The sequence below is a fragment of the Camelus ferus genome, chromosome 10, assembly GCF_009834535.1.
Source record: "Camelus ferus isolate YT-003-E chromosome 10, BCGSAC_Cfer_1.0, whole genome shotgun sequence".
Lineage (NCBI taxonomy): Eukaryota > Metazoa > Chordata > Mammalia > Artiodactyla > Camelidae > Camelus > Camelus ferus.
The window spans coordinates 49,581,037-49,606,810 of NC_045705.1; the positions used below are offsets into that span (position 1 = coordinate 49,581,037).

A 25,774-nucleotide genomic window follows, 5' to 3' on the forward strand; every position below is an offset into this window, starting at 1 on the left:
GTGTTGATCAATGACCAGATGAGCTGTTGGAGATCACAATAATGGGCTACTGAGACATATAGGGAAGGATGACCAGAAATAGGGACTTTATAGTAAGGGGAGGAAACTCGGGGCTTAAAAAAATAGTTGCTGACACATAAGCTTTACCAGTGTGTGTCCTCTTCTGTCGGTGGGATTTAGCTGTTTGATTTCAGCACTAAAGAGAAGGCAACTGGAGAGAGTGACTCTAGATTGGGAGGACAGGGATGGCCTTTCTAAGAAGCAGACATTTGATCTGAAGCCTGATGACAAGTGGGTTGGAACTAGATTGTAAAAAAGCCTCATGTTCTGTGCTAAGGACTATAGACCTTCCCCTTTAAGCATGAGGAACCATTGGTAGTTTTTAAGCAAGGATGTAATATGATTACACTTGTGTTAAAGTGGTGATTCTGTGTGGAGGACAGATTGGAATATAGTGAGATGGGAATTTTAGACTTTCTAATAGCCGAAGAGCAATTAAGGACAAGGGAGTAGAAGTGGAAGCTTTTCTGATCTCTGGTGCTGCCCTTCAGATGGGAATTGAATGGAAGTGTGAAACAAAGAAGATACTCTACACAAGGTCTTTAGAAGGTATTTAGTCCTGCTTGCTCCTGCGGGCCCCACACCACCCAGTCCCACCTCAACCACATATGTGCACACTCCACAGATGGCTACACTAGCTACCAGTGATGCCTACATACATCCTCCTGTGCAGGAATCCTTAATCGAGTCCCTATTATGTGAGGCCAGTTTTTTTCTGATTCTAATTGTGGCCCATGGGCCAAGTCCAACCCATTGCCTGTTTTTTTTTTTTTTTATAAAGTTTTATTGAAACATAGACAAGCTAATTTATGTATTGTCTGTGGCTGATTTCACTTTACAATGGCATAATTGAGTAGGTGTGTCAGAGACCATATGGCCCACAAATCTGAAATATTTACCATCTGGCCCTTTACAGAAAATGTTTGCCAGTCTTTGGTCTGAACTGGCAATTCTTACTAGTAGGAAGGAGAGAAGGAACTTGTGATAGCTTCTAAAGAAAGTATGTCTTTAGAGAAATTGGCTTACTGGTAAATGAGTGAAAATTTTTCCAAAACTAGGATAGTCCTTACTGGTTGTTACTTTATAGTGATTATGATCCAAGAGGAGGAAGCTATATAATCAGGGAAAGCTAGGTCAACTGGAGGGAGGACGACGACAAAAATACCCTACAGCCTTAAAGTTGAGGATTATGTTTTATTTAGTGACCTTACTGAGGATTATAGCACAGGATACAACAGCTTCTCAGTTCTGAGAAACTATTCCAAAGAGGTAGGGGAGGAGCCAGTATATATGTATGAATTTTTGCTGAAAAAAACATGTAGTTGAACATCAAAAGATTACTGCTAATCACAAAAAAAAGACATCTCAAGTTAATGATTTTAGTGCTTCTCTATTTGAGAAGATACAGAAATCAGGGCTCATTGAAATTATTCCCTTGATATGCATCTCAGCTGTCTTGGGCCAGAATCCTGTTTTTCTCCATCCTAAATTCCCTTCAGGGTACACTGTAGGGCAGGGCGGGGAAGAAGGGGCCTCCAGCATGGCAGGCAGCATTTGTTGTTTACTAAAAAGACAGGCAACATTTTTTTTTGTCCACAGCTGCTTAGGAATTGCCAATCTGAATGAACTGCTTGGTCGTTGAGAGTAGTAACATTAAGATGGTATGGGGTTAAAATACTTGCTTTGCTAACCTAGGTGCAGAAGTACCTGGAACCAGTGAAGCTGTTGAGCTCTAAAGCTGCTTGTCATTTAACAACAAAAAAAGAAAGATAAACACTCAGAACAAAATAAAGATAAGATTTAGGTTTAATGAAAATAGAAGGCTAATGTGGTAAATTGCAGGCCTTGAGGCCAGATAATCCTGTTCAGGGATGGTAAGGATAGGACTGGCACCCGTGGTGTGCTCCGTACCATTGTATTCGGGCCCCAGCCCCTCCGTGCTCTTACTTTAGGAATGTCTTTCTGGTGGTTGATGGATGGTGGAAGATTTTGTGAATTATATCAGTAGGATTTCAGTTTCTTGTTGTTGAACTGATGACTAAGGGGGTAGAATATTTGTTTCCGTTCTTTAGTTTGTTTGTTCAGGAACTGCAGTACAAAAGCCCTCTTTAGGTTAAGTTGTGTAAGAAATATGGGGACCCTGTGCATGTCCATGTGTGTGTGCATGAGTATCCTCAGTCTTTAAAACCTTTCTCTCCTTTAGGTTATCCTACCTACAAAGAAAAAGTAAAGAAAAGGCCTGGGGGCCGCCCAGAAGTGATTTACAACTATGTCCAAAGACCCTTTATTCGAATGTCTTGGGAGAAGGAAGAAGGAAAGAGTCGACATGTGGACTTTCAGTGTGTGAAGAGTAAATCTATCACCAACCTTGCAGCAGCTGCCGCAGACATTCCCCAGGATCAGCTGGTGGTCATGCACCCAACTCCACAAGTGGATGAGCTGGATATTCTCCCTATCCATCCCCCTTCTGGCAACAACGACCTCGATCCTGACGCACAGAATCCAATGCTGTGATGCTGACGTTCCTTGAAACCATAGCATGCTACTCTTCACAGTGACGTTGCACTCTCCTCATTCTGCACTGCAAGGCCACTCTCTTCATTGTGAGATGCACATAACAATGTTTAGGATATTGCAGTGTAGGCTTTTTTAAAGACCAAAGGTAGCTGAATGGTTTTTTAAATGAGTACAACTCTAGCATCTTGAAGTTCCAGTTATATAAATGTATTTGTTTACCAGTAGGTTTGTGAAATTGGTTCTTTGTATGGGGGACAGTCCTTTTTCACACATCTAGATCTTTTCAGGCGTGGTGGAAATTGGCAGCTGGGGTACTTTCAGTCTAGATTGATATTTATCACACCCCAGATAAAGTGTAGAATATTATATAGTTGCACTTTATAAATGGTGGTTAAGTGGAATTGTTCAAGCCATTTTTATAGTTGTGATGCACAGTATAATTAAGTGCTTCTATCAGAGTATTCCTTCAGTAAAGTGTGTTTTCTGCTGCCTATGATGAGCAAAAAATGAGTTTATCATTGGGCTTATTTGAATGATTAGGATGAAATTCAATGCCCACATCTTTTCAGTTATCTCCAGTGCCCTTTTCACTCTTTCCAAGGGAGTTACATGCAGGGAGTGTGAACATCAGAGGTGGTTTATTATCCAGTCTGCCTTACCCTTAATCTGTTCACAGATTATTTATTTACTAATAATTTTTTTCTTAAGAGTTATGAGATAGGAAAATGAACTTTTGCTCTTCATTTACTAAATGATTGTAAACTCACTCAAGTTTTTCATCAAAATAAAATTCCATTGTTTTAATGTTTCTGATATTTATAACCATCTTGAGCAGATTTTCAGTTTTATAATTAGCAGATTTCCTGTCTTATTGGAATCATAACTAGAATGCAGATAGTAGCTCAAGGAACTCCAATTTGGTATATGTGGGATGAGGCACTTGTATTCCCTACTAATTATAAAATATACTATAAATCCAAAATATTGTTAGAGCTGAAAAGAACATTTTCTAATCCAACTTGATATGGAGGGTGAAATACCTTTACCAGGTCCTGTAGTAGCCTTAAGTTTCAGAGACAAATTCTTGGCAGTGGTTCACTGCTTTTTCCATTGTACTGTGCTATATATTCTGCTTAGCAAGTTATTCATGCAAGTACTTTTTTCTTTTTTTTCTTTTTTTTTTTTTTAGTATCCTGTGGCCCAGTTCAAGAAGGAATCGGAAGTATTTGGGTGCTTTGGATCTGGGGTCACTTAATGTTTGAAGCCATACAAGGTAGTAGTTCAGAGAGGAGGTGTAGTAGAGAAGCTGATTTGTTCTGTTTAATCTTTGACTTTGTCATTTCAGAGGATCCGAAGTATGTGTGTAAGCATGTTGTGTGTGAGAATGTTTATTCTCATATAAATTAAAATTTGCAACAATTTGGAGATTAACTATGTTTACAATACAGCTAAACTAGTAACAGGGAAATTATGTAAGTCCTAGAATTGTTATGAAGGCCAGAAAAGCACTGCCCATGTTTTTGGTGTGGATCATCCATAAATACCCACCATGGAAAAAAATCGATGATGCAGCCCTGTGGCATTTTCCTGTAGGATTTTTTTCCCTAATCATTTGAAATGTGAACAGTATTTATAGAACAAGGGAAACATTTATTAAAAATATTTAACTAATACATTATGCTTTAACCCATATTTATAGTAAAGGATTCTTACAAGGAAGAATAAACGGCTTTATGATACAATTAGTATAAGAAATATCCACATGGGGGACTTCTTTGTAGTGTAAAAACACCATACATCTGAAATGACCATTTGCATATAAAAGCTACCAATGATGCTTCTGTGCACAATGATTAAAAAATTCAACACAAACAGAATCCAAAATATACAATTAATGCAAGCTATCCACAGCTAGCCCAATAATCAATGATGAGGAAACACTGGAGCAGGCTTAGTTCCACTTTGTCTGAAGTTACACATAGTAAGATTGACTTGTATCAATGGCTCTGAGATGGCTTTTATGAAGACGGTACATAAAAGCTGTTCTCTCCTTGTCCAGTAAGCTTCACAGACTGTAAACCTCCATCAGTAATGCACTTTGATACTGTAGCTGTTGCCAAAGCAACACATAGTGCTTACAGCGGCCACGGCAAGTCGCTAAAGTCAACAGGGCCACCCAGCCCAGCATCTGCTTCCAGGAGGCTCATTATGACAGCCATTGCTGCCTCATCGTTGCTGGGGCTGCTTGAGCCTTGATCGTTGTCTATCATGTCTATGCCCATGTGAGGGTTCTCGCCTGTGGGAGGAGATAAAGACTGGTCTGTGATGGTACCGAAGCGTGTTTTAAGTTTAGTAAGCAATTGCGAAGCATACTTAAGTTATATTTAACAGTAGGGCGAGCAGGATTGAGGGAGGCTGCTTTGTGGGCTGCATTGCCATGTACAATTTTTAACTTTGGTATTTTTCAGAGGGAAGAACGAACTTTTTAGAAACAAAGTACTTAAAATTCAGTAAAGATTGAAAGTATTTTAGTTGACCTCATCTTATGATATAACCAGTTATAAGGAGGGAGTTACAGAAAAAAGAAATAATAGGAAGGTAGAGATTCGAGGGCAAACTTCTAGAGAGAAAAAGATGGGTAGGATGGGAGAAGCAGACTCCTTATCGCTTAATGACTTGGCATACCCTCTGAAATGCTTATTGAGCCCCCTTTTAGGCATCATCTCTGAACCTCCATTAGCCCTCCCTCTGAAGAAATTATGTTCCACACGCTGGGAGAAAGCCTGTGTCGAGGTGGCTGTAGCCTCCTGAGTTCCTGGGACAAACATGGACCCCCACCAGAACCCAACCATTAAACACAACTTTGAAGTAAAGATTTAAACAAATTTTATACCTTTTCTTTGTTCTCATCAAGTTTACCTAGAACTAGCTTGTTTTGTACATTCAGTTCTTAAAATTGACTTTGTCAAATGTTTTTTGCAAGGTCATTGCAATGGAAGTGAATAACAAAGCTACTTACCAAGAATAGAAGAGCTATCAGAATATGGATAACCTGGGTTCTCCTGAGCCTGCCCTGGTAGTAGGCCACTGGAAGGAATGTCTGGAGTCCCTCCATTTAAAATCTGCCAACAAAAGTGACGTTTTCACATCATCAGTTTCACTATTACTTGCAGTGCCACCAAGAAAATGAGGTGTGTTGAAAAGAGGAAGGTGAGGAGAAAAAGCTTCAAATGGCTTCAGTTTCCTTTTGGATGATGTCACGTAAGAGATGGTCACAGTAAGGAAAAATACCTCTCCCCTAAATTCTTCTCTTTATTCGATTCAGCCCACAGGCAATTCAAAGGCTGAATAGAATCCATAGAGCATTCATTACCTTAGATCATGCTGTTCACATTTCTTTAGAGCCAAAGACTAAGCCTCAGTGAGCCCAGCTGGGCAGGTCCCATGTAAGGGAGTTAAACTTCTTACAGCAACAAATGTTGCCGAAGAAGAAATAAAGGGTTGTTAAACTGAAGAGACAACAGCTCTGAAGTCACTAATGTAGAAGTAAACCTCATCACTAGATACCACAGGTGCTGACTTCAGTAACCAGTGGTTTAAGTTGTAAGAAAGGCTGCAGAGAAGTAGTGTTACTCTATTTCTGTGTGCCCCCAGCTGCCTCCCCCTGGCTGAGCCTCACAGAAAAAGCACCTTTTGAGAAGTATCTCGTTGTAGGAGAGGAAATAGTTTGATGGCAGCTTCGATTTCAGGCCTTGCCAGTAGATGGCACTACAACTTTATCTCCCCAGTCCAATTTTTTTTTTTTTTTTACAAGACTATCAAAAAGACTACACTCTAAATAAAAGTTGAGGACTCCAAAGAACTTTATGTAGGCTATATTTATCAATATTTACTATAATTGAAGTTAAAACTAATACATTTTAAAAAATCAAACCTATTACATGTTAATATGAATGGCATTTTAATGAAAAAATAAACCAATTTCCCCCAAAAGGAAAAGTTAGACGTGTCATTTTACATTTTTTGCAAATCAGATGTATGGCTTAATAGAATTTAATTGGATTCGCATTTGCTGCTTCTGTCTGTTTTGATATGTTGTCTGAAGTACATATATGAAGGAGCTCTGGCCTCACCGATAGGCAGTTGGAAAAGGATTGTGTATTAGTAGCCTTTTCAAATAATCATATTCTTTGATTCTCCATCAAAACTTAGCAAGTGGAAATTTCTTAAAGATTAGCTGCAGTGAGGAATTTAAAATCGTTATCAGTGAAAATTTGGTACTGTCATGTTAAAATCCATCGGTACCTCTAGGCACTTGGGATGGATCTTTCACCTTTGCATGATTTTGAACTCTTACATCGATTATTTGGAAAATACTGGTTCACCGAGTTAAGCAGAGCTTCCAAATGTTGACACATTTCATCAGACAACATCAAAACATCACCATTGTTAATATTACCTATATCAGAAATATCTTTTATATTTTGAGAAGCAGTTGAGTCAAAGGAGCAGATACAAGTTTTCTAAAAATTCTAATTTTTGTTTGAAAGCTAAAATTTTACCACTGTCAGCTCTTTTCCTTTAAGTTGCAGTTTCATTCATTTTCAAAGAAAATGTATGCTAAATACCCGTCTTAAAAACCATAGTTTGCAATAGTAAAAATGGTGTCCTGTGAAAAAGGCAGTTGGTTCAGCTTACAACTTAGTCGCACGAGTGCTTTTTCTTGAAACAACCATACTTCATTCAACACAAGTGCTTTAAGCATACTGCCATTTTGTAACAGTATTAAAAAGATTTACTCAAAGATTTTATAAAAATGATTTTACTGCTTTAATAAGCCAGTCTCATTTAAGAATGTCCTTAAAAATTTTTTTTCAGTGTGTGGTGAATGAAGTACAGTGACTACCAGTACAGTTTGGTGCCACTGCCCTGATTTTTACAGAAGCACCAGCAGTTTTACCCAACATTGATTTTGTACTATCAGTTCACATATCAACACAGTAAGAAAAAAATGTTTTAGCATTATGATGAAAATAGTTTTGACCATGCAGACCCCTGAAAAGAGCCCCCCACCCCACCCCCGCGCCAAAAGACCACAGGTGACGTTTAGGGAACTGCTGCTTTATCTGAACCTGCCTTGGTGCCTCTGGATGTCCAGACTCTTCTGGACTCTAAGGCTTACTGAACCTCCCCCTTTTTAGCTTTACCCTAATTAAAACAACTGGCAGGCTAGATGGCTCATTTCTGGACGTGCCAAATTTGAAAATGACTAGGAAGGGTTGGAGGCTTGGATACACTACTTAATGCTGTGCTTCTTAACTCTACCTTGTTTAGGTGTCCTTCTTGTAAGTTTTGCTGCTGACAACTCAGATTACATTCAGAATTTCCTCTCTCAGACCCATTTTCATAAGCCCAAAGAAAGAGAAAAATTTTCCTTAAGTGCCTCAAAAATACTTGGGGCTTTGTGATGTAGAGTACACTTTTAAATCTCTGGTGGTTGGTGGGAAAAGAATCAGAAGTCAAGAGACCTGAATTTAGTTTGGGGCCATGCTTATTAAATTCTGGACTAATGATGTAACACTTGGTAGCCTGAACCTTGTCACTTACGGGGTTGTGAGGATAAGGTGAGAGATTTATGAAAGTTCCCTGAGTAATATTTAAGCACCGTACTGGAGTGATAACCTTCCAAGAGTAGTGGGATTCTTGGTAATACCAGAAAGTCAAGTGCCTAAAGCTGAACTGAGACACAGAGAAGGGGAGACCACTCTAAGGAGATGGTGGATCCAATATGGAGGAAGGGCCTAGCGGTGTAACAGAGCACAGCCTGCAGGCAGGCTGAGGGGTGGCCCTAGCCCAGACTTCATCTGTTGATGCTACATTCTGAGTCATTATCAAAGGCCAGACACTTTCACGTATGTTATCTCATAATAGGACTTACGTGCAAAGATGCTAGCCCCATTATTTATATAGAAACTTAGGTCTTAAAAAGTGTACAGAGCCACATAGCACATGGCAAACCTAGGCTTCGAACCTAGGCCTGTTTTCCATTAATTTATTGGCTTTCAAACCTTTTCCTGGAGGAGTAAAACCTTTTTTCAGGTAAAAACTGTTACAGAAGTATAAAAAAGAAGAAAAGCTGCCCTGGTAGAAGCAGGAGTCCTGACCATATCCTTCTGATCAGCTGCCCTGCCCCATCCCACCTGGCAGTGCCACAGCCCCTGGTAACCTAAGCCTCTGAGGAGCCCCCTCTTGAAAACCCATGTCCTCCTTTTGGCATAATGTGTGCCCTAGAAGTCCGATCTATGTAAATTACTAATATTCTTTCTCTGTACGTATCTTTTGGGAGATGGGGAAGGAAGAGTATGTCCCAAGATTCTGGCCCTTGGGTCATCCTAACCTACATTAACATCAGGCACTATAAATAGAATTATGATTTACAGTTAACAGGGGCCTAGATTTGTAAATTCTCTGGCAAAGGTGAAAACAGATTATTGGTTTCTAAGCCTATTTATAGTGTAGTCTTCTGGCCAATTCTTCATGAGGGCTAACCACTGATAAGCTACTTGTACCCAATGCTGTCACATGACAGGAAGCCCCAGGCAGCAGATCCCTAAGTATTCTGCAGCTGCAAAAGCATAACTTGCTTTCCAAAGCACTGCTGGTGGCATTGTTTCCAGGGCCTGGATTAGGCATTAGTGATATTTTCTCCCTTAGAAACTCCTTGCAGACAACTAGATACTTTCTTATGTAAGGTACTCACTAATCCTCCCACGTGGGAGCTCTTGAATTCCTCTCTCCATACGATGGACTGATAGCTCCCCAAGCCTTAGAATGATCCCTTTCTGCCCTCCCCTACTCACATGGAATAAATCCATCCTTAAAGGAAGTCAGCAAGCCTCCCTAGCTCCACTGGTATGCCTTGTACCTAGCCTAACACAGGTCCATTTACTTCAAGGAGAATTACAATGATACACTCCCACTTCCAACACTTCAGAACTTGGGCAAGAGCTCTCTAGGTGAAGAAGGGCCTTAGTCTAAGTCATCAGCCCTACCTTCTTGCCTCCTGGAGAAGAGGCATCAGGGGGAGGTGTACTTGTGATGTTCAGTGGGCTGGAGCCACAGCTGGAAGGCGATGACCCTCTTATCCTGTCAGAGAAAAGAGGAGTTAGTTACATTGCCTTTCCTTTTTCTCAGCAGAGTGTGTGTGGTTTTGTTGAGGGGTGGGGTGAAAAGAAGGATGAAGACCTAGAAGAGGGACTGGCAAACTTCATCTGTAAAGGGCCAGATGGTAACCACTTGAGGCTCTGTAGGCCGTGTGGTCCCTGTCACAACAGCTGGACTCTGCCTTTGTGGCCTGAAAGCAGCATGGACAGTGTGCACGTAAGTGGATGTAGCTGTGTTCCAGTAAAACTATTTACAAAAACAGGTGAGAAGCTGGATTTATCCTGGAGGCACCTGATCTAGAATGCAGATCCTACAGTCAAGCGTCTCACTAACAAAACCCTCAGATTAGGATTTTGATTTCAGGTTATGTATTTCAAGTAAGTAGACAGTTTTATTTCCTCACTGAATCCAGATCTTAGAGTTGGTGGGACTTTAGAAGTTCAACCTGTATGTTTGATACCACGACCTAGAATCCCCAGCAAGTGATTCACCCACTACCCTACACACACTGTTTAGCTCGTGAATACTCGGGGATGGGGCCTGCTGGGGCGGCTCATCCACACCTGGCAGGAGCACTCTTCATCGTCACCACCTTCTAAGGCAACAGGTGATGAAAAATGGGTCCAAGCCCTTCTCAGCTCTTATTTCTCAGCATAATTGGTTTACAGAGGGAGAGACTTAGAACTGGAAATCCACATCAACTCTTGTCAGGCTGAGGGACCTCAGGAAGGGAAGCCATGACCTGGCACTGCAGCGAGAGTTTGGTGAGAGTTGGGTGGCAGCTGTGTGACGACCACCAGGCTTAGCACCTACATGGATGAATGCACCTTCTGGTCTCCCAGGGACCCCTCCACTACCCAGCAGTCTCTTGGCTTTTGGGCCTATACTGCCTACCTCTATAAATTTGTGAATAAACGAAATTTCTCTCTCCCCTGGATCATAAGCTTCTCAAAGGCAAAATACAACTATATACCAGGCATTCTTCACCCACACAAAGGACTACTAACTGCTTATTGAAAAAATTGCTGAATGCTTCCCACCTTTCCCTACCTACATCGATGAAACCACTATTTCCCCAGGTTCCCTTATCTTGGAATTGCCTTCTCATCGCGACTTATTTCATCTCCAACACCTAGTCCTTAAATTACTGACTTCTCGTTTGGACACTATCATCACTGTATGATGGGCCTCATTCCTGGGTTATTAAGCATGCTCACCTTCATCTCTTCCTACTCCAACTTCCACAACACTTGGGTCACCTGCTTAGCATCCTACAATGAAAGGGGTCTTACAGTTTTCTTTCAGTCTAAACTGCTCAGCATCATTTCCTAGGATTCTTAGCAATCTCCCATCACAGTGCTTTGGCTCCTTCCTCCAAAGAGGCTGCCCAGTTAGGTAACTTGCTTTTTTACCCTGAAGATGCCACTCACATGCCCACTCCAGCGTGTGCCTGTCTTCAAGAACGAAGGAACACCCACGTTCATCACAAACCCCAACTAAGACCAACCTCAAACCCTTCCTCTCTTGCTTGCTTCAGCCCATGCACTCTCCCTTATTTTCTATTATCATAAAGAAAATAGTCTTCTCAAAGATTTATATGGTCTTTGAGTTGTCAAGGACTGTTTTACACTGTGCATGCATGGCCTCAAGCAAAGCACAGGGTGCAGTGGCTGATCACCAGATTATCTCAGCACACTACCCCCACCACTCCTTCCTGAAGTAGACTCAAGCAGCCACATCTGTCGTTACTGTAGGGTTGGAACAGAACTGTGCTACCCACCGGAATAAGAGCCCCTCTGTGGCCAACTACAGAAGGCCAGCCTCCGATTCCCCTGAGAGAATCAATTCAGTGGCAGCAGAGAATAGTAATTTTTCCTTTTCCCATGATTATGTTCCATTAAGTTTGCATTCCTAAGGACCTCATTACCACCCTTCTCCATTCTCCAAATTCAAATGGACTTATAATGACTGCTTCCCTCTCAATGACTGCTCTTAAAGCCTTAGATTTAATTCATAATTTTTGGGCACTCACTGTATGTCAGTGTCTGTTCTAGGAACTTCCCTGAGTTCTCTCTCAATCCTAGAGCAATTTGGGGGAGCTAGACATTGTCTCCCGTTTATGGCTTAAATCAACAGAGACCAGGAAGTTAAATGAATCCCCTAAGCAGAGGCCCAGGACTCAAAGTCAAGTAAACTGCTTCAGAGCTGCTTTTCTTTCATATGGGAAAGAAGTCCCACCCAAAGGGGCTTTTATTACTAGCTGATAAGCCTGGTCTCTCTTACTAGCCCTAGGCAGCTTTTTGATTAGAAGCTAATGTTCTCTATTAATGCCCAGACGACACCAATTCCTGGCTCCACTCCTGCCACCCTGTAATGTTATGTTCATCCATCCTCACTGGGAAGCTCCTTGTGTCATGTACAAAGTAACAAGAAAGCTGAGCCTCCCAAAGAGTACCCTATAGCTCTGGCCTGTTTGGGTTTAGCTTTTTTATTTAAAGGCAGAACTTCTCAATCTCAACACTATTGACATTTGAGACTGGAAAATTCTTTGTTAGGGATGGGGGGTGAGGGAGGCTGTCCTGTGTACTGTGGAATGTTTAGCAAGCAGCATTCCTGGATATCCACTGGATATTTAGCAGCAACCTCACACTCAGTTGTGACAACCAGAAATTTTCTCCAGACGTCAACAAAACATCCCCTTGGAGGCAAAATGCCCTGGGGTTGAGAACATTGGTTTAAGGGAACAAGGAGAAGGTGTTACTTGCCTGTGGATTTCCATGATTTCTTCAGCAATCATTCGACCTATTTTTCCTGCCCCAGCCCTGGTTCCCCCTGGAATCCCTGGAACAGTGGGGTGGGTCCTCTTTGGGCCACCTGCAACAAAGGAATCTGAGAGTGGGAAAGGGAAAACCGAGGAAGAAATACTACTATGTTAAAACCAATTCATCCCATGATCCTCTTGAAGTTCAACTCTGGGTTGTGCCTTGAGGGACATTAGAGCCATAGCTTGTTAGGAAAAGGCATTCCAGCAGGAAAAAGCCAAGTTTCCATCCAGGATCAGAGGTGTTAATATAAAGCCTCTAATTCCTCATGCACTCAACATACATTTACTGAAGACCACTCTGCTGCATGCAAGGGTCACAGAGATAAGTCAGCACCCCTGCTTTCAGGGAGCTCACAGTCTAATGTGGAGACACACAAGATAAACAATGGCTGGAGCAAAGGGTGATAAGTTTGATGGGTCAGCACAAGGCACCCAGCTTCTCCAGGGCCAGGCGCAACTTCCTGGAAGAGCTTAACTCTGAACTGAATCTTGAGAGAGCAGTATAAATTAGGTTGGCAGAGAGATAAAGAGGGGAAAGCACTCCAGGCACAGCAACCAATGGATGCAAGAGCACTCAGGCAGGACAAGTGGGGAGAGCACTCCAAGAAATTTAGCATGACCGATGAGGAGGGAGTGACAGATGAAAAGAGAGAGGCAGGTACAATCAGACCATGAAGGGCCTTGGATGCCACACTAACAGATTTAAATAGTATCCGCAGAGGATAAGGAGTATGAAAGGACTTGACCCAGAAAACACTGACTTAGATTTGGGTTATTAAGAAGTTCACTGAGCGGAGAATGAACTATAGTGGAGAATGGGGGCTGAGAGCGGGAGAGTGAGATTAGGGGTAGGAGGTTATCTGCGGTAATCCAGGCAACAGATAAGGAGGGTTAAGTAACAAGAGCCGTGACAGAGAGGTTTGAGAGAGAGAACGGGCTGGATTTCGTGTTTAGATGTAGTGGGAGATGAGCAGGAGTCAGTTTCTGGCTTAACCAACCAGATAGGGGGAGTGCAGAGAACTGATTTGGATCTGCTGAATTTTAGCTGCCTTTGGGACCCCAGGTGGCTCTGGAGAGAAACTGGATATAGGCTTCATCGATGGAGAGAGCTGTGGACTGAAGCCATGCAAGCAGAGGCAGTTCCGAGAGTCCCCCTCCCCGGGCATGGCACACCCTCGGGGGCCAACAGACCCCCTCCTCCCACCACAGGAGCCAGTGACTGTCACCAGAGAGCAAGTCACAGCACAGCCACTGGGCAACACAGAGGGACGAAAGCACAAGAGGAGCAAGGAGTTGGCCATTTCAAGGGCTTCCAGGGTCCAGGCAACCTCAGGGAAGGCAGAGATGAGTTCCCGGCCTTCCAGGCTCAACAGAGAAAGTGAGATGATAACATCCTGAGTGATCATCCTTGCGAGGCCGCCCTTGTTGCACAGAATATGGTGGCCAGGGACCCTGAACACTTGGGGGTAGGGTGTGCTGGCCACAAGCAGCTTCTCACGGCCAAGCCCCGGGTGCCCTGGTAGCACATAGTTACCTTCTCCTGAGGGCAGCATGCTGTCCATGCTGTGAGGGGACGCTGTGAGCTGCGGGAAGGTTGGGTCCCCGCCTTCCAGGACGTTGGCTCTGTGAACATCCCAGCAACAAGGAAACGTGAGTCAGGCCTGCTCAGAACTGTGCACCTTTCACCTCGGCCACGGTGTCCAGTGTCCACTCTGGACCTGGACGGGCCAGAAAATGAAGTGTCTGTCTGAGTGGCTCAGTAGGTCTCCTCGCTGTCTGATAACACGACAGACAGCATGCCAGCCTTTGGCCTCACTGCCTGCCTGGGCCTTCCTAATCCACATGGGACACAGGCCGGCAGAGGTGGTGACCGCGGCAGCCCCTGCCTCTGTCGCCAGGCCTCCTCTCCTGCCAGCCTGCGGTGCACCCAGCTCCGGCCCCTCAGTCAGCTCTAACTACAGGTCGAGGTGAGAACACGGGGAAGATGAGGGGAGCAGGCCAAAGAGGAGGTCCTTTCCTTCCGGCTCACCCCACAGGTGGCAGCCTTGGAGGGGACATTCTGGCCGCCAGTGCTCAGGCCCTCCTCAGCCAAGGCCAGTGTGGCTGCTGCGCCTTTTTCGTGGGCTATCCACCCCTCCCTCCACGGCGGTGCCAGTGGGTGGCCCGGCTGGCAGAATTCAAAGGCTGACTGCTTTATCGGGAAGGAAATGGTGCTGTCTCCTGGAGCAAGTCCACCAGCCGGGGGCCTGAGTGTCATGAGTATTGAAGCTTTTCATTTGTGAACAATCTTTTGGCTTCTGCCGGTCCTGAGGCTCCACTGGGTATTAGCAAGACGGCAGTAAAGGATGTGAAACTGGCTGTTGCCTGTACCCCCTTTCCCAAGATAGGAGCCCAAGGCATTTCTCTTTCAAGCAAGGGGGCTTCTGATATGGAAGAACACTTACAAAACAACAGTGTTGGTGGAGACAATATATTCTACTTCCTTGGTCCAAGGGTTCATGAAACTGAACCACCGACTCCGTAGTGTGATGAAAGAACCATCTTTGATTTTAAACTTATAGCAATTAGTTGTAATCTTTTCTCTTGTCTGTAAAACTGAAAATAGAAAGAAATCATGAACATTGTTATTTCCTCAGACCAATGTATTAAACTCACCAAACCCTAAGTGCATGCAGGTGCCAACGTCATCACTCTTTAATAAGCCCCGGGAGCTGGCACTTCAGAGAACAGGCTGTTTCTGAGCGTCTGACTCAGAGCCTTCCAATTCAGTTGTGAATCTGTCACTGTTGTTCAGAGTGTATGAAAGGTTCCGAGGAATAACTGAGTGCACTCTAGATATCTAACTAGAATCAGCTATGAGGTGAACTCCCAACAGTGAGAAGGCACTGTCCACAGGGCCCACGTTATTTTCCTGTCACGAAGCCTGAGGGCAGCCCAGCATTTTTAGGACTTCCGGATTCAGAGAGGTCACACACCCATGGAAACCTCATTCTTTCATGTGATAAGCATCTTTCATGTGCCAGGCACTGGGGACAAAAGAGGAGACAGAATAGGCCTCCTGCCCGCAGGAGAGGAATGAGGGACAGCTATGCAGAGGAGATCAGAGCCTTGAGGGATGAGTATCAGTTTGCCAAAAGGAGGGAGGGAAGAACTAGCACTGCCCGGGGAGCAGCAGGGCCTGGTGGAGCAGGCAACAGTGAGATGGTCAGTGTGGCTGCAGCACAAGACCTCTGCAGGCAGGGATGGGGAGGTGGGGCGGGGCCAGGAGACGGAAAGTCTTAGACACCTGCTAAAGGTGTTTGGACTTCAGTGTAAAGGCAGAAGGTTTTAAGCATGATGTGACATGATCAGGCTCAATCTATCGGAGCATAAGTGGGATAATTGTGAAGGATGAAGGATGGACTGGGAGCAGAAGGGAGCAGGGAGGCCTGTGAGGGGTCCATCACAAGTATCAGGTAGGTTCAGAGGCTGAACCAGGGTCTTGGCAATAGAGGTGGCAGAAAGGAGCCTCTTTGGAAATGTGTGTCTGAGGTGAATGAATGGTCTGATGGAGGAAAAAAATCAAGGAGGGAGTCACTGTTGGTTTCTCTCTTGGGAGAATGTGGCCATGCCACTAACCAAGAGGGAAATACAGGAGGCAGTGCAGGGCTTTGTGGAAAGGAATTAGATTCGTTTGGGCTATACTAAATCTTTACAGAGTCCAGGTAAATCCTCTGAACAAGGGCTGCCTTCCAGAAAGGGGCCTGGCCTATGTATAGAGGTCTGCTAGGCAGCTGGGGTAGGGGTAGGGTTACCTGTAAGGGGATAGAAGGGGCCTGGGGGAGTCAATAATCTCCTCTCATCACAGATATTTTGTCCTGAAGACTCCTGGGCTGGCTGACTCCCACATCATAGGGGCAGATATCTCTGGAAGGTTATGTGAACTCGTCTCAAAGCAGGGGGACACTTTAAACTTAAGACCTTTTATACAGCCCAGCTTACCTTGCCTGTGACATTCTGCAAGATGTCCTATGTCATCTTGGTGAAAATATTCGTAACATGATGTACCTAGAAGTTCTTGTGGTAAATATGCCAAAATAGCTGTTGCCCTAAAAGGGAATCGAAAAAAAACAAAATGAAAAGAAAAAGCCATTCAGAAGACTAACAGCATCTCTGCAGTGGATGAAACCTGCTAACAGCCAATGAACACCAAGTCAAAGCTGGGTGGGCTCAGAAGGCTTAAGAAGTAGTCTGCTCCACCATGAAACTGACTTCAACCAAGGGTATAAAAACAGAGAGAAAGAAAGTAGAGAATCCTTTCAAAGGGGCTGTTATCACAAGAAGTCAAATTATAGGAGGTTTAAAAGTGGTAAGTGCATTAGATACAAACGTGGTAGAACTCTTAACCCCAGTGCAAAGCTTCTCCAATTGACTGCCTACTTTTTATCAGGACGACCAGACACCAGAGGCTCCAGCAGTGGGGCCCACGAGGGCCTTGAGGGGTGGCTGTGTCCTTTTCCAGTATTTAGTAACTATTGCTAGTAGTCAGAAAAATTATTAGCCTGTGAATATTCTTAAGAAGGCAGCAGAGAACAGTGGAGATTTGGGGATATTTGGGTTCTTAGCCCAAGTCTACTGCCAGTTAGTTGTGTGTGAATCCTGGAGGAGGCCCAGTCTTCAGGCAGCGCCTCAGTTCCTCAACCGTAAAAAATGAGATCGGATGAGGTCAGTGTTGTCCAGTAGAACTTTCTGTGATGACAGAAATGTTCTATATCTGTGCCATTAGCCACATGTGGCTAATAAGTACTTGAAATGTGACCAGTGAGCCCGAGGAAATGAATTTTAAATTTGATTTAATTTTAATTGATTAAATAAAGACGTAAATCACCATATGGAGCTGCCATAGCCAATGACTTACTGTACTGGACAGATCAGGACTAAATCTTTCCGAAGTCCCACATGCCAGAATTCCACTCACAGGAATGGCCCGGGAACATTCCATAGATTCAGATAGCTGCTAAGCCTACTACTTCTCTTTCACCCAAGGACATCAAACCACCCCACTTAACTGCCTCTACATACCAAAGAATGACATGGAAAAAAAATCTCTGTATTTATGATGATATCTCACTGGCTCTCATTTTTCAACAGAGATACCCATCACTTCCTTCTCTCTATACTTAAGAAAGCCAGCTGATGGCCCTGTCTTCTCTCTGCTTTACTCCGGGTTGAAAATCGCCTACCATCATTGTTCAAGGGTCATATGCAGACTCTTACCTCTGGTCTACAAAAACAAACTTCCCATCTATTGCATGCCGGGAGACATACTCCATAGATTTCACCCTGATGTCCCCGTTCGCCGGTTGCGGGACCACGTGAGAGTGCAGTCTTCCAATTGCAACAAGGCAGCTGAGATTGCACCCCTCGTTGTCTGGTTCGCTGTCTTCGTCCAGCCCCATCTTTGTGGGTGGCCAGCTTTTCAAATAGCCTGTGCTGTGGATTGTGCAGAAGCTTTTTCGATCTGCTAGAAAGCAAAGTCCATGGTTAGTGTCAGTGGGGCTTTGGGGCACAGGGGCACAGGCGCCCCGGGGTGAGTTGGGATGTAGGCAGGGAGTCAAAATATAAAAAAAGAAAAAAACAAGGTCTTACTGTCCAAAAGCAAGCATCCAGTGAGAAGACAGAAAAATAGGTGTCATCTAGTGTCCTACGTGCTTTGTAGACCTGGTTATACCTAAAGGACATGACGCTCACCAAGGAAGGACTATCTAAATCTACCTGGGGAGAGGCAGGATGCCCAGAAGAACAATGTGGGGCGTGGACCAAGAAGAACGAGCACTGGCTAAGGGACCAGAATGTGTAAAGGCTGAGAAAGTACAAAGGCACAGAGGGGCATCCTGTCCAAGAAACAGCAGAGAGCTCCATGCGGTTGAAGTGAAGAGGGAGGTGCTGGGGGTAGAGTCAGAAAGGCGGAGGGGCAGACTGTAGGCGCCTTGGATTTTTTGCTCACAAATGTGTTAACTTTTCTCAGATAGGAAATGGAGAGCTTCCAAAGGCATTTAAGTGGGGAAACAGCAAAATCACTTCATGATTTGGATGCTCTAGGAGCTGAGTGATGGGTGAACTGGAAGACAGTAAAAAATCAGAAGGACAATAATACAGCAAGAGACACTGAGGACTGTGACGGCAGATCTGTGAAGATGAGGAGGAAGTAGGTAAGGATGCAGGAGAAATTTCTGAGCTAGAACTGTTGGGATTTGGTATGAATATCAAAATATATGGTATGAAAAAAAGAAAATAATGACTCCAACTTTTTCAGATTGAGTGGTTACTGGTACAATTTACTGGTCAATATTCAGGGAGGAGAATACAGAGTATGTTTTAGAGGAGAGGGAGAAAAGATTTCAATTCCGGACACATTAAGTGTGGAGCACCTGTGGATTTCAACAGGAAACACATCCTTATGGAGTGTTTACCTAGCACTGGGTGTGTACTAGTTACTGGGAAACAGTGAAAAACAAATCAGACATGCATTTGTGGAATTTACAGTTTTATACAGTAGAGAGACTTAAACAAATAATCATACAAATATCTACATAGCTGCAATGGTTAAGAAAGTGTTAGAAAACCTGCAGTGCTACAAGCAGACGTAAGGCAGCCTAAGGGAGGGAGTGACCGACACGGAGGTCCACTCTAAAGGATGAGCTGGAGTGAGCCTGGGGACGGGAGCTGGTAGGGAGAAGGGGGATTCCCATCAGAGGTGACAGCACGTACGGAGACTTCAGGTAGAAACGGGCTGGAGACACTGGAGGGAGGTCAGCATGGCTTGAATGTATGGGGTGGAGGGGGTTGCACTGGCACCAGAAGGATTTTAAGCAGGGGACTGACACAAAGATGTGCTTTTAGGAAGACCACTCCGGCTGCACAGAGGGCTGGAAAGCATGAGGGGCCTACTTCCCTGGACCTACAAGGTCCAGGGTAGCCTGGATCTAGTAACAGCAGCAAACGTGGAGATGGATAAACATTTCAGATAACTTCCAATAACTTCTATAGGAGCAATTCATGGCGGCAAGACTTTGTAACCGACTAGATCAGAAGGGAGGGAGAGAAATGGGGCGGGGTGCCTCCCGGGCTTCTGGCATGCAGAACTGGAGGGACAGTGGTGCCATTTACATCCAAGGGGAATCCCAGGTGGTTACTTCTACACAGGTCACATTTGAAATGCCCTTGAGAGTACTAAGCAGGTAGATAAAATAAGCAGTTAATTTACAAATGTGGAGTCAAAAGAGAAGACTGGGCTAGAAATAAGAACTTGGAAGTTATCAGCATATAAATGGCACTGAAAGCAAAGGGAGTAGATGACATTACCTATGGGGCTCGGGTGTACATCCGCTCCTCTTAAGAGAAGAAGGCCAGGGACAGAAGAGGAGGAGCCAACAAAGGAACCAGGAAGAGAGCCTGAGTGGGAGAGGACAGAGAAGACGAGAAGAAAGTGGTTTCACCGAATCCTAAGGAAGGGAACACTTCACGATGGAAGAAAAATGAAAATGTCCGTTGCACTTAGTGACCTGCAGGCACTGGGAACTTAGCGAGAATGATTCTGGCGCATCGGTGGGTGCTGTACTCTGTGACCGAGAGGACACTTTCTCAACCACAGTTAAAATGGAATTTAAACAGAGGAAGGCTTCCCACAAACCTCTGTCATCGTGACACCATCAAGGTCGTCCAATTCCCCCCTCCTCCCCAAAGGCCCTCATTGAGGTGGGGCCTGTGGGGTCCCGGCTGCGTCCTGGGACCTGCGCTCTGAACCCACACCCTGCTGAGCGCTCCACTGTAGAAAGCTGGCCTCACCTGTCATAGAACTTAAAGAACTGTTAAGTGGTTACCTTTTTTCTTGGAGCAGGTGGAGGGGAAATCCTTGTCTTCAACCTTTACTGAAGGCCTGTTACACTTCATCCTACAGAAGAAAGAACGCCGTGCTCCAGAACATAATCGAGATGGCCCGGGGGTTATATCTGTTTTAACTGGAAGTCCAGCTGCAAATCAATACACAAAATGTGATAAACTGAGGGTAGTGTTGTCTGTCAGGAGGGGGAGTGTGCCCTTGAAGAAAGCCTTTTCTTTCATGATGGCATAAAATAACACTACTGCTCAGGTTAGGGTGTATTAGGTGCGACACGGACAGGAGCACCGTGGATCTGGAATGCTTACAGACTACGTGGCGCGCAGCTACTGGGTGAACAGACCAGGTGCTCTGGGAGTAAAAAGAAAGACACAGGGGGTTCCCACATCCAGCAGGAGAGGACTGCTGAGAAGGAGAAACAGAAGTTCACAGTGAAAAGATTAATGATAACACAATGTGATGGATGACTGATTAGTGCCCAATACATGGCAGAAACAACCGCCATTTCCCAGAGGAGGAAGAACATGGACTGGGACTTGGACACTGGAATGGAAAGGAGGAAGCAGGACCCCGGGTGCTGTATCAGCCTGCAGGTTCTTGGACCCCATACGAGGTCCGTGCTGCCCAGCATGGCAGCCACTAGCTACAGGCAGCTATTAACTTGAGCTGTGGCTGGTCTGGCTGTATTCACATGTACAGCTCACCTCCACACAGGATTGCAAGGACTTAGTACCCACCCCCCCAAAAAAGAATGTAAAAGACCTCATTTTGGATTTAGCATGTTAAATAAAATATAGTATTAAAATTAATTTTGCATTTTTACTTTTTTAAAGGTGGCTACCAGAAAATTTAAAATCATTGTTTGTGGCTCATATTTATGGTTTGAATTGTGTTTCCATAGTGCAGTTCTGGACCAACTGAATTAGAGTCTCTGGAGGAAAAGTAGGACTATGATCCAGACAGAAGCCTGGCTACTAGTCAGTGCAAAAGCTGGGGCTACAGATCGTGTCTGGGGTGACGAGTGCCCCACTACCCACCATGGCAGCAACCAGCAGAGGAGTGGCTACTGCTCAGGCCTCCTCCGGGGTCTCACCCTGCCAACCTACCTCCTGCATTGCTGACTCAGTGATCCTCCCCAGAAGCCAACCCCGGTCTGTCCCTCCTAGCTCAGAGCCCTTCACTGTCCCCATGGATGAAAAGGTCTTCGCGGTCAAGCCCTCCCCTCCCCTGCAGGTTTTGCTCCGGCAGCACAAGCAGGCCACAGCACCACACCTCCGCGCCCATCCACAAATCGTTCCCTCTGCTCTTTTCCTCCCTTCGTCACCTGGCAAGCATTAATTCATCTTTTCAAACCCACCTGGGGTTGTCACCTGCTCTGCGATGCCTGTCCCCAAGCCCACATGAGAATTAATAATCATCGTTCTCTATGCCTGGTCCTGTTTCTCTGGCTGCACCTATTATGCGTGGTGCTGTCTCCTTGTCTCCCTGACTATATGGTGAGAGCCTGAAAGACAAGGACCAACAGCATTCATCCTTTTCTCTCGAGGCCACTAAGAAGTTGCCAGGGGCCAGACTATAAAGGGCAACATGTACCTGGGACTCACTGTACTTACAGGAGGAAGGGGAGTACTAGAGTGAAAAGGGTGGTTTAAGGAGATTCCCCTGGTGGCATTTCCTTCCAGAGATTATAACAGAGTTTGGAAGCGGGAAACTAGTTAGACTATGACGGCACTGGGCAGGGTGAACACCATGTTGTGCTGTGTGCTGGGAACAGTCCTGTATGCTTTATGTTATTAGCATACTGAATTCTCACAACAACACAATGAAACAGGTAATATTTTGCAGATAAGGAAGCTGAAGCACAGAGGGGTTAAGTTACTTGCTCAAGGTCACACAGCTAGTAAATGGTGGAGCCAAGATGTGAGCCCAGTGCCTGACTCGAGTCTACGCTCCTCACTGCTGGAGCCACAGCCCGACATGGGACTGGAGGAGAGCTCTCCTGGGGCCTCACCCGGGACATGGGGATGGGGTGCAGGAGCAGGAAGCTGGGAGGGACGGCTAATCTAGTGAGGAACCACTTTTGGTCGATGAAATGTCATATTTATACTTGAAGTTTCCTAATTTTTATCTTAGGAGACTGCATGGGTGCAACTCAGATAAACAGAGGTGGTTTTTCTTCGGGGGGAACAAACCAAAGGGATGTGAACCCTTTTAACTCAGGAACATACAACTGGGAATTTCTAGATTCTGAAAAAAAAAAACAAAAGTGACTGCAAATCATAAAGAATCAAATCAAAGTAGCTGTTTTTCCTCTCATGAACGTGGACATTGAATTTTCTTCTTTATGTAAAACAAAAGAGAACTAAACACAAAGTAACACAACACAAATAACTCCATGTAGCCAAAGATGGCCCCTGTGAGCCAGGTAAAGGGCGGAGAGGCAGGGACCCAGGCCGGGGCCAGCAACCCCACTGCGGGGCTCCGTACTCACTTTTTGCATCTATGAGCCGCTCCCGGGGTGCAGTGTCGGAGGAGGAGAGCTGCTCCTTGACTTTGGCGATATCTTTAGGATGCAGGTAGTCAAACAAACTCTGACCAATCAGATCATTCTGTGGGAAGGTATCATCAAAAATGACAAGTCAATGGCACGTGGAATATAAACTTTCTAACAAGTGCTTTGCCTTCATTCTGCATTTTTAAGCATGGGTTTCAAATATTTCACATGTGAACGTGTACACAAGTCCAATCACTTTGCCTAGATATAGACATAATGAATGGGGCACCCAGAGTGTGGTTTTGAAAACACATGAGGGGCAGTGTATAGCTCGGTGGTAGGGTGTGTGCTTAGCATGCACGAGGTCCTGAGTTCAATCCCCAGTGCCCACTAAAACCAAAAACCAAAAACAACAACAAAAAAACCCACACAGCTGAAAACACATGAAGGAAAAAGGTCATAACATAAAAGAAAAACTACATAAATCTTTCTCCTCTCAGGCAAATATCTTTCCGCTGTATGTATTCTTTTATTTCTGATGCCCACAAATTCCCCCCTAAGACGTCAGAGGGAGGAATGCGGGGCAGTGAGCTCTGACTCTGACTCCGTTAAGCCTCTCGGTTCTTAAACAAGTTGTGTCACACTATAAGCCTCGGGGGCCTAATCTGTTAGCAGAGACCTGAGTAACTTCCTCCATAACTCTGCTCTAAGACTAGAAAGAGCAAGACATTTGGAGATACTACATTGACATTGATTCTAATTTACATAAATGTTATTTTGAGACTTCAATTCTTCTGCCTTACCAAGCTTCCTTGCAAATACCAGCATGTGAAGGAGGGAATGAATGAAAATAATGAGTAAAAACTCTAGGGACACAATAGGTGAACAGCTGTGCTCTAGAAGCTTTTATCGATGGTCATCTTATCAGTCATTTTATCAAACAGTCATAAAAGGTATGGATTATTACAATCATTTTTGAGAGGAAGCTGAGGTTCGACAGAGCTAAAAAGTGACACATTACTGCAGACACTACTGGGTGGATTCCCACTTTGCTTAGTCCCTGATACCATACTGTCTGCCTACATCTTCCTTGTCGGAGGGCCCCTTGCCCTCCTATCCTTACACTGTGCGATATCTATCTTGCAGCAATAAGACAGTTATAATGCTGAGATCAGAATCAAATTTTCCAATGGGGGAAAAAAACACATTAAAGGAGTTTTCTGAGGTTATATTCATCTCTGTGTTAAGAATTTTCTGGAAGAAGGACGGGGTTGGGGGAGCAATATATGCATTTCACATGTGACTCGTCTATCATGATTATCCTGAAAAGTGGATGACCTTTCTGGCTGCTGTGAGGCTGCCCACCACCAGCAGGAACAGGAGCAGTACCTGGCTGTAGTTGAGGATCTTGAAGACAGACTCTGACACAAAGAGTATCTTCCCTCGGTCACATCCTACGACAAACAAAAATCCATCTGCTGCCTAATCAGGAGAAATGGATAGTCAATTTACCATACTTTAGGAAACAGGATTTATCATCACTCTGACAGCAAATACGGATTTGTTTTCTATGTATCCCAAGCACAGGACTGCAGGCACTGACAGTTTCACAGGTATCCTGAGAACAGGACGCTTCAAACAAACGCCTTATGCGAGTGATGAGATTCTCTCCAAGGTGGATGTACACGTGCATCAGCTAATGATTACAGGGGAAGTCCCATTAAAGTTAAGACCTGTTTCAAAGCAGAATCCAGCTTAAGAATTTTCCTTTGATTGTACGAAGGTCCAAATAAATCTATTTCATTGCTCTAATGATAACTCAGTAATATCATAGGGTCTGAGATTGGAAGGAAACTTTAAGATCAGAATTCCACCCCCTCGCCAATATCTCAGTGCCATCTGCCCTCAACTTGAACACCTCTTTTTCCAGGGAGCTCTCTGGAATAGATCTCAACATGTGAAGTGGTGTTTGCTTTTTTTTTTTTTTTTTTATAACGCTGATGGTCTGGAATGGGGCTGGATCACTGGTATTGTATTCACCCCCACCCTAAAGTGCTCCAACGTATGCAGGGTTGGGAACGACTGCTCTCAAATATTATCCCTTGATCCACGGCTGGGCTGTTCATATCATGAGTGAGACAAGAAGAGCAAAGCAAAAATTTCCACTTAGATTCTTTTTACCTCTTCTTCATTCTAAATACAAGTAAAAACCTAAAGTTCTGATAAAGACAGGTGTGGAGACAGACAGTGTGTGTCAGATAGACTGAAGCAGATAAATACTGAAGCTATGGTACCTGAGAGCTTAGGATATTTTGTGCACATGTGACCAAATCTCATCCGTGACTTTCCAGATGGACAACCACTCAGCTCTCACGGGGGCCTTCCCGGTGCCAGGGAGGGCGGTCCCCACTCTGCCGTGAACTTACTCTGTACTCCGCTACCCTGGCCTGACACACAGTGGGTTGTTACCTTGCTTAATTCACTGGTCTGCAGTCTGTTCTTTGGAAGAATCTAGAGAAACTCTTCTTTTCCACAAAAGGGCCTCTGGGATGCAATTTAATCCAAAGAACTAGGAAATGAATTCACATGAGAGAAGGTAACAGAACGGTGCACGTGCTTGTGCGGAGAGAAAGGGAGAAGGGGAGCAGAACCACTACTACGGGGCGAGACCTGGCTGGCTGCCTGGCCAGAAAGGAGCTGGGGATGCTCCTTCCTAAGTGCGGCCTCTGAGCGGGCCCAGGGCAAGGGAGGACAGTGAGGGGGAAGCAACTTCCCAGCACCATCTGCTGGAAGCCTCATTCTGTCAAAAGAGAGGGTATTAATAACTCCTTCATTT

General features: G+C 44.6%; 2 protein-coding genes across 9 annotated transcripts in view; one reads left to right on the forward strand and one right to left on the reverse strand.

Annotated features, from left to right (window-relative positions):
• Positions 1–4,250, forward strand: part of BTBD10 (BTB domain containing 10) — a 68,193-nt gene extending 63,943 nt beyond the window's left edge. For all 3 annotated transcript variants that reach the window (XM_032488992.1, XM_032488990.1, XM_006191830.3), the window contains one exon: positions 2,264–4,250. In XM_032488992.1, coding sequence (XP_032344883.1) covers positions 2,264–2,574 — 311 coding nt within the window. In that variant the 3' untranslated portion in view covers positions 2,575–4,250. The remainder of the gene's footprint in view (positions 1–2,263) is intronic.
• The window catches only part of ARNTL (aryl hydrocarbon receptor nuclear translocator like), a 97,093-nt gene continuing 75,525 nt past the window's right edge, over positions 4,207–25,774 (reverse strand). For 3 of the 6 annotated variants that reach the window (XM_032488984.1, XM_032488985.1, XM_032488983.1), the window contains 12 exons: positions 24,328–24,420; positions 22,936–23,053; positions 20,428–20,577; positions 19,910–19,999; positions 17,822–18,068; positions 16,547–16,653; positions 15,010–15,160; positions 14,100–14,188; positions 12,507–12,615; positions 9,630–9,723; positions 5,597–5,699; positions 4,207–4,873 (listed from right to left, as the gene is read on the reverse strand). In XM_032488984.1, the coding sequence (XP_032344875.1) occupies positions 4,713–4,873; positions 5,597–5,699; positions 9,630–9,723; positions 12,507–12,615; positions 14,100–14,188; positions 15,010–15,160; positions 16,547–16,653; positions 17,822–18,068; positions 19,910–19,999; positions 20,428–20,577; positions 22,936–23,053; positions 24,328–24,420 (1,512 nt within the window). In that variant the 3' untranslated portion in view covers positions 4,207–4,712. The remainder of the gene's footprint in view (positions 4,874–5,596; positions 5,700–9,629; positions 9,724–12,506; positions 12,616–14,099; positions 14,189–15,009; positions 15,161–16,546; positions 16,654–17,821; positions 18,069–19,909; positions 20,000–20,427; positions 20,578–22,935; positions 23,054–24,327; positions 24,421–25,774) is intronic. The other 3 variants (XM_032488986.1, XM_032488989.1, XM_032488988.1) reach the window with 3 other exon arrangements.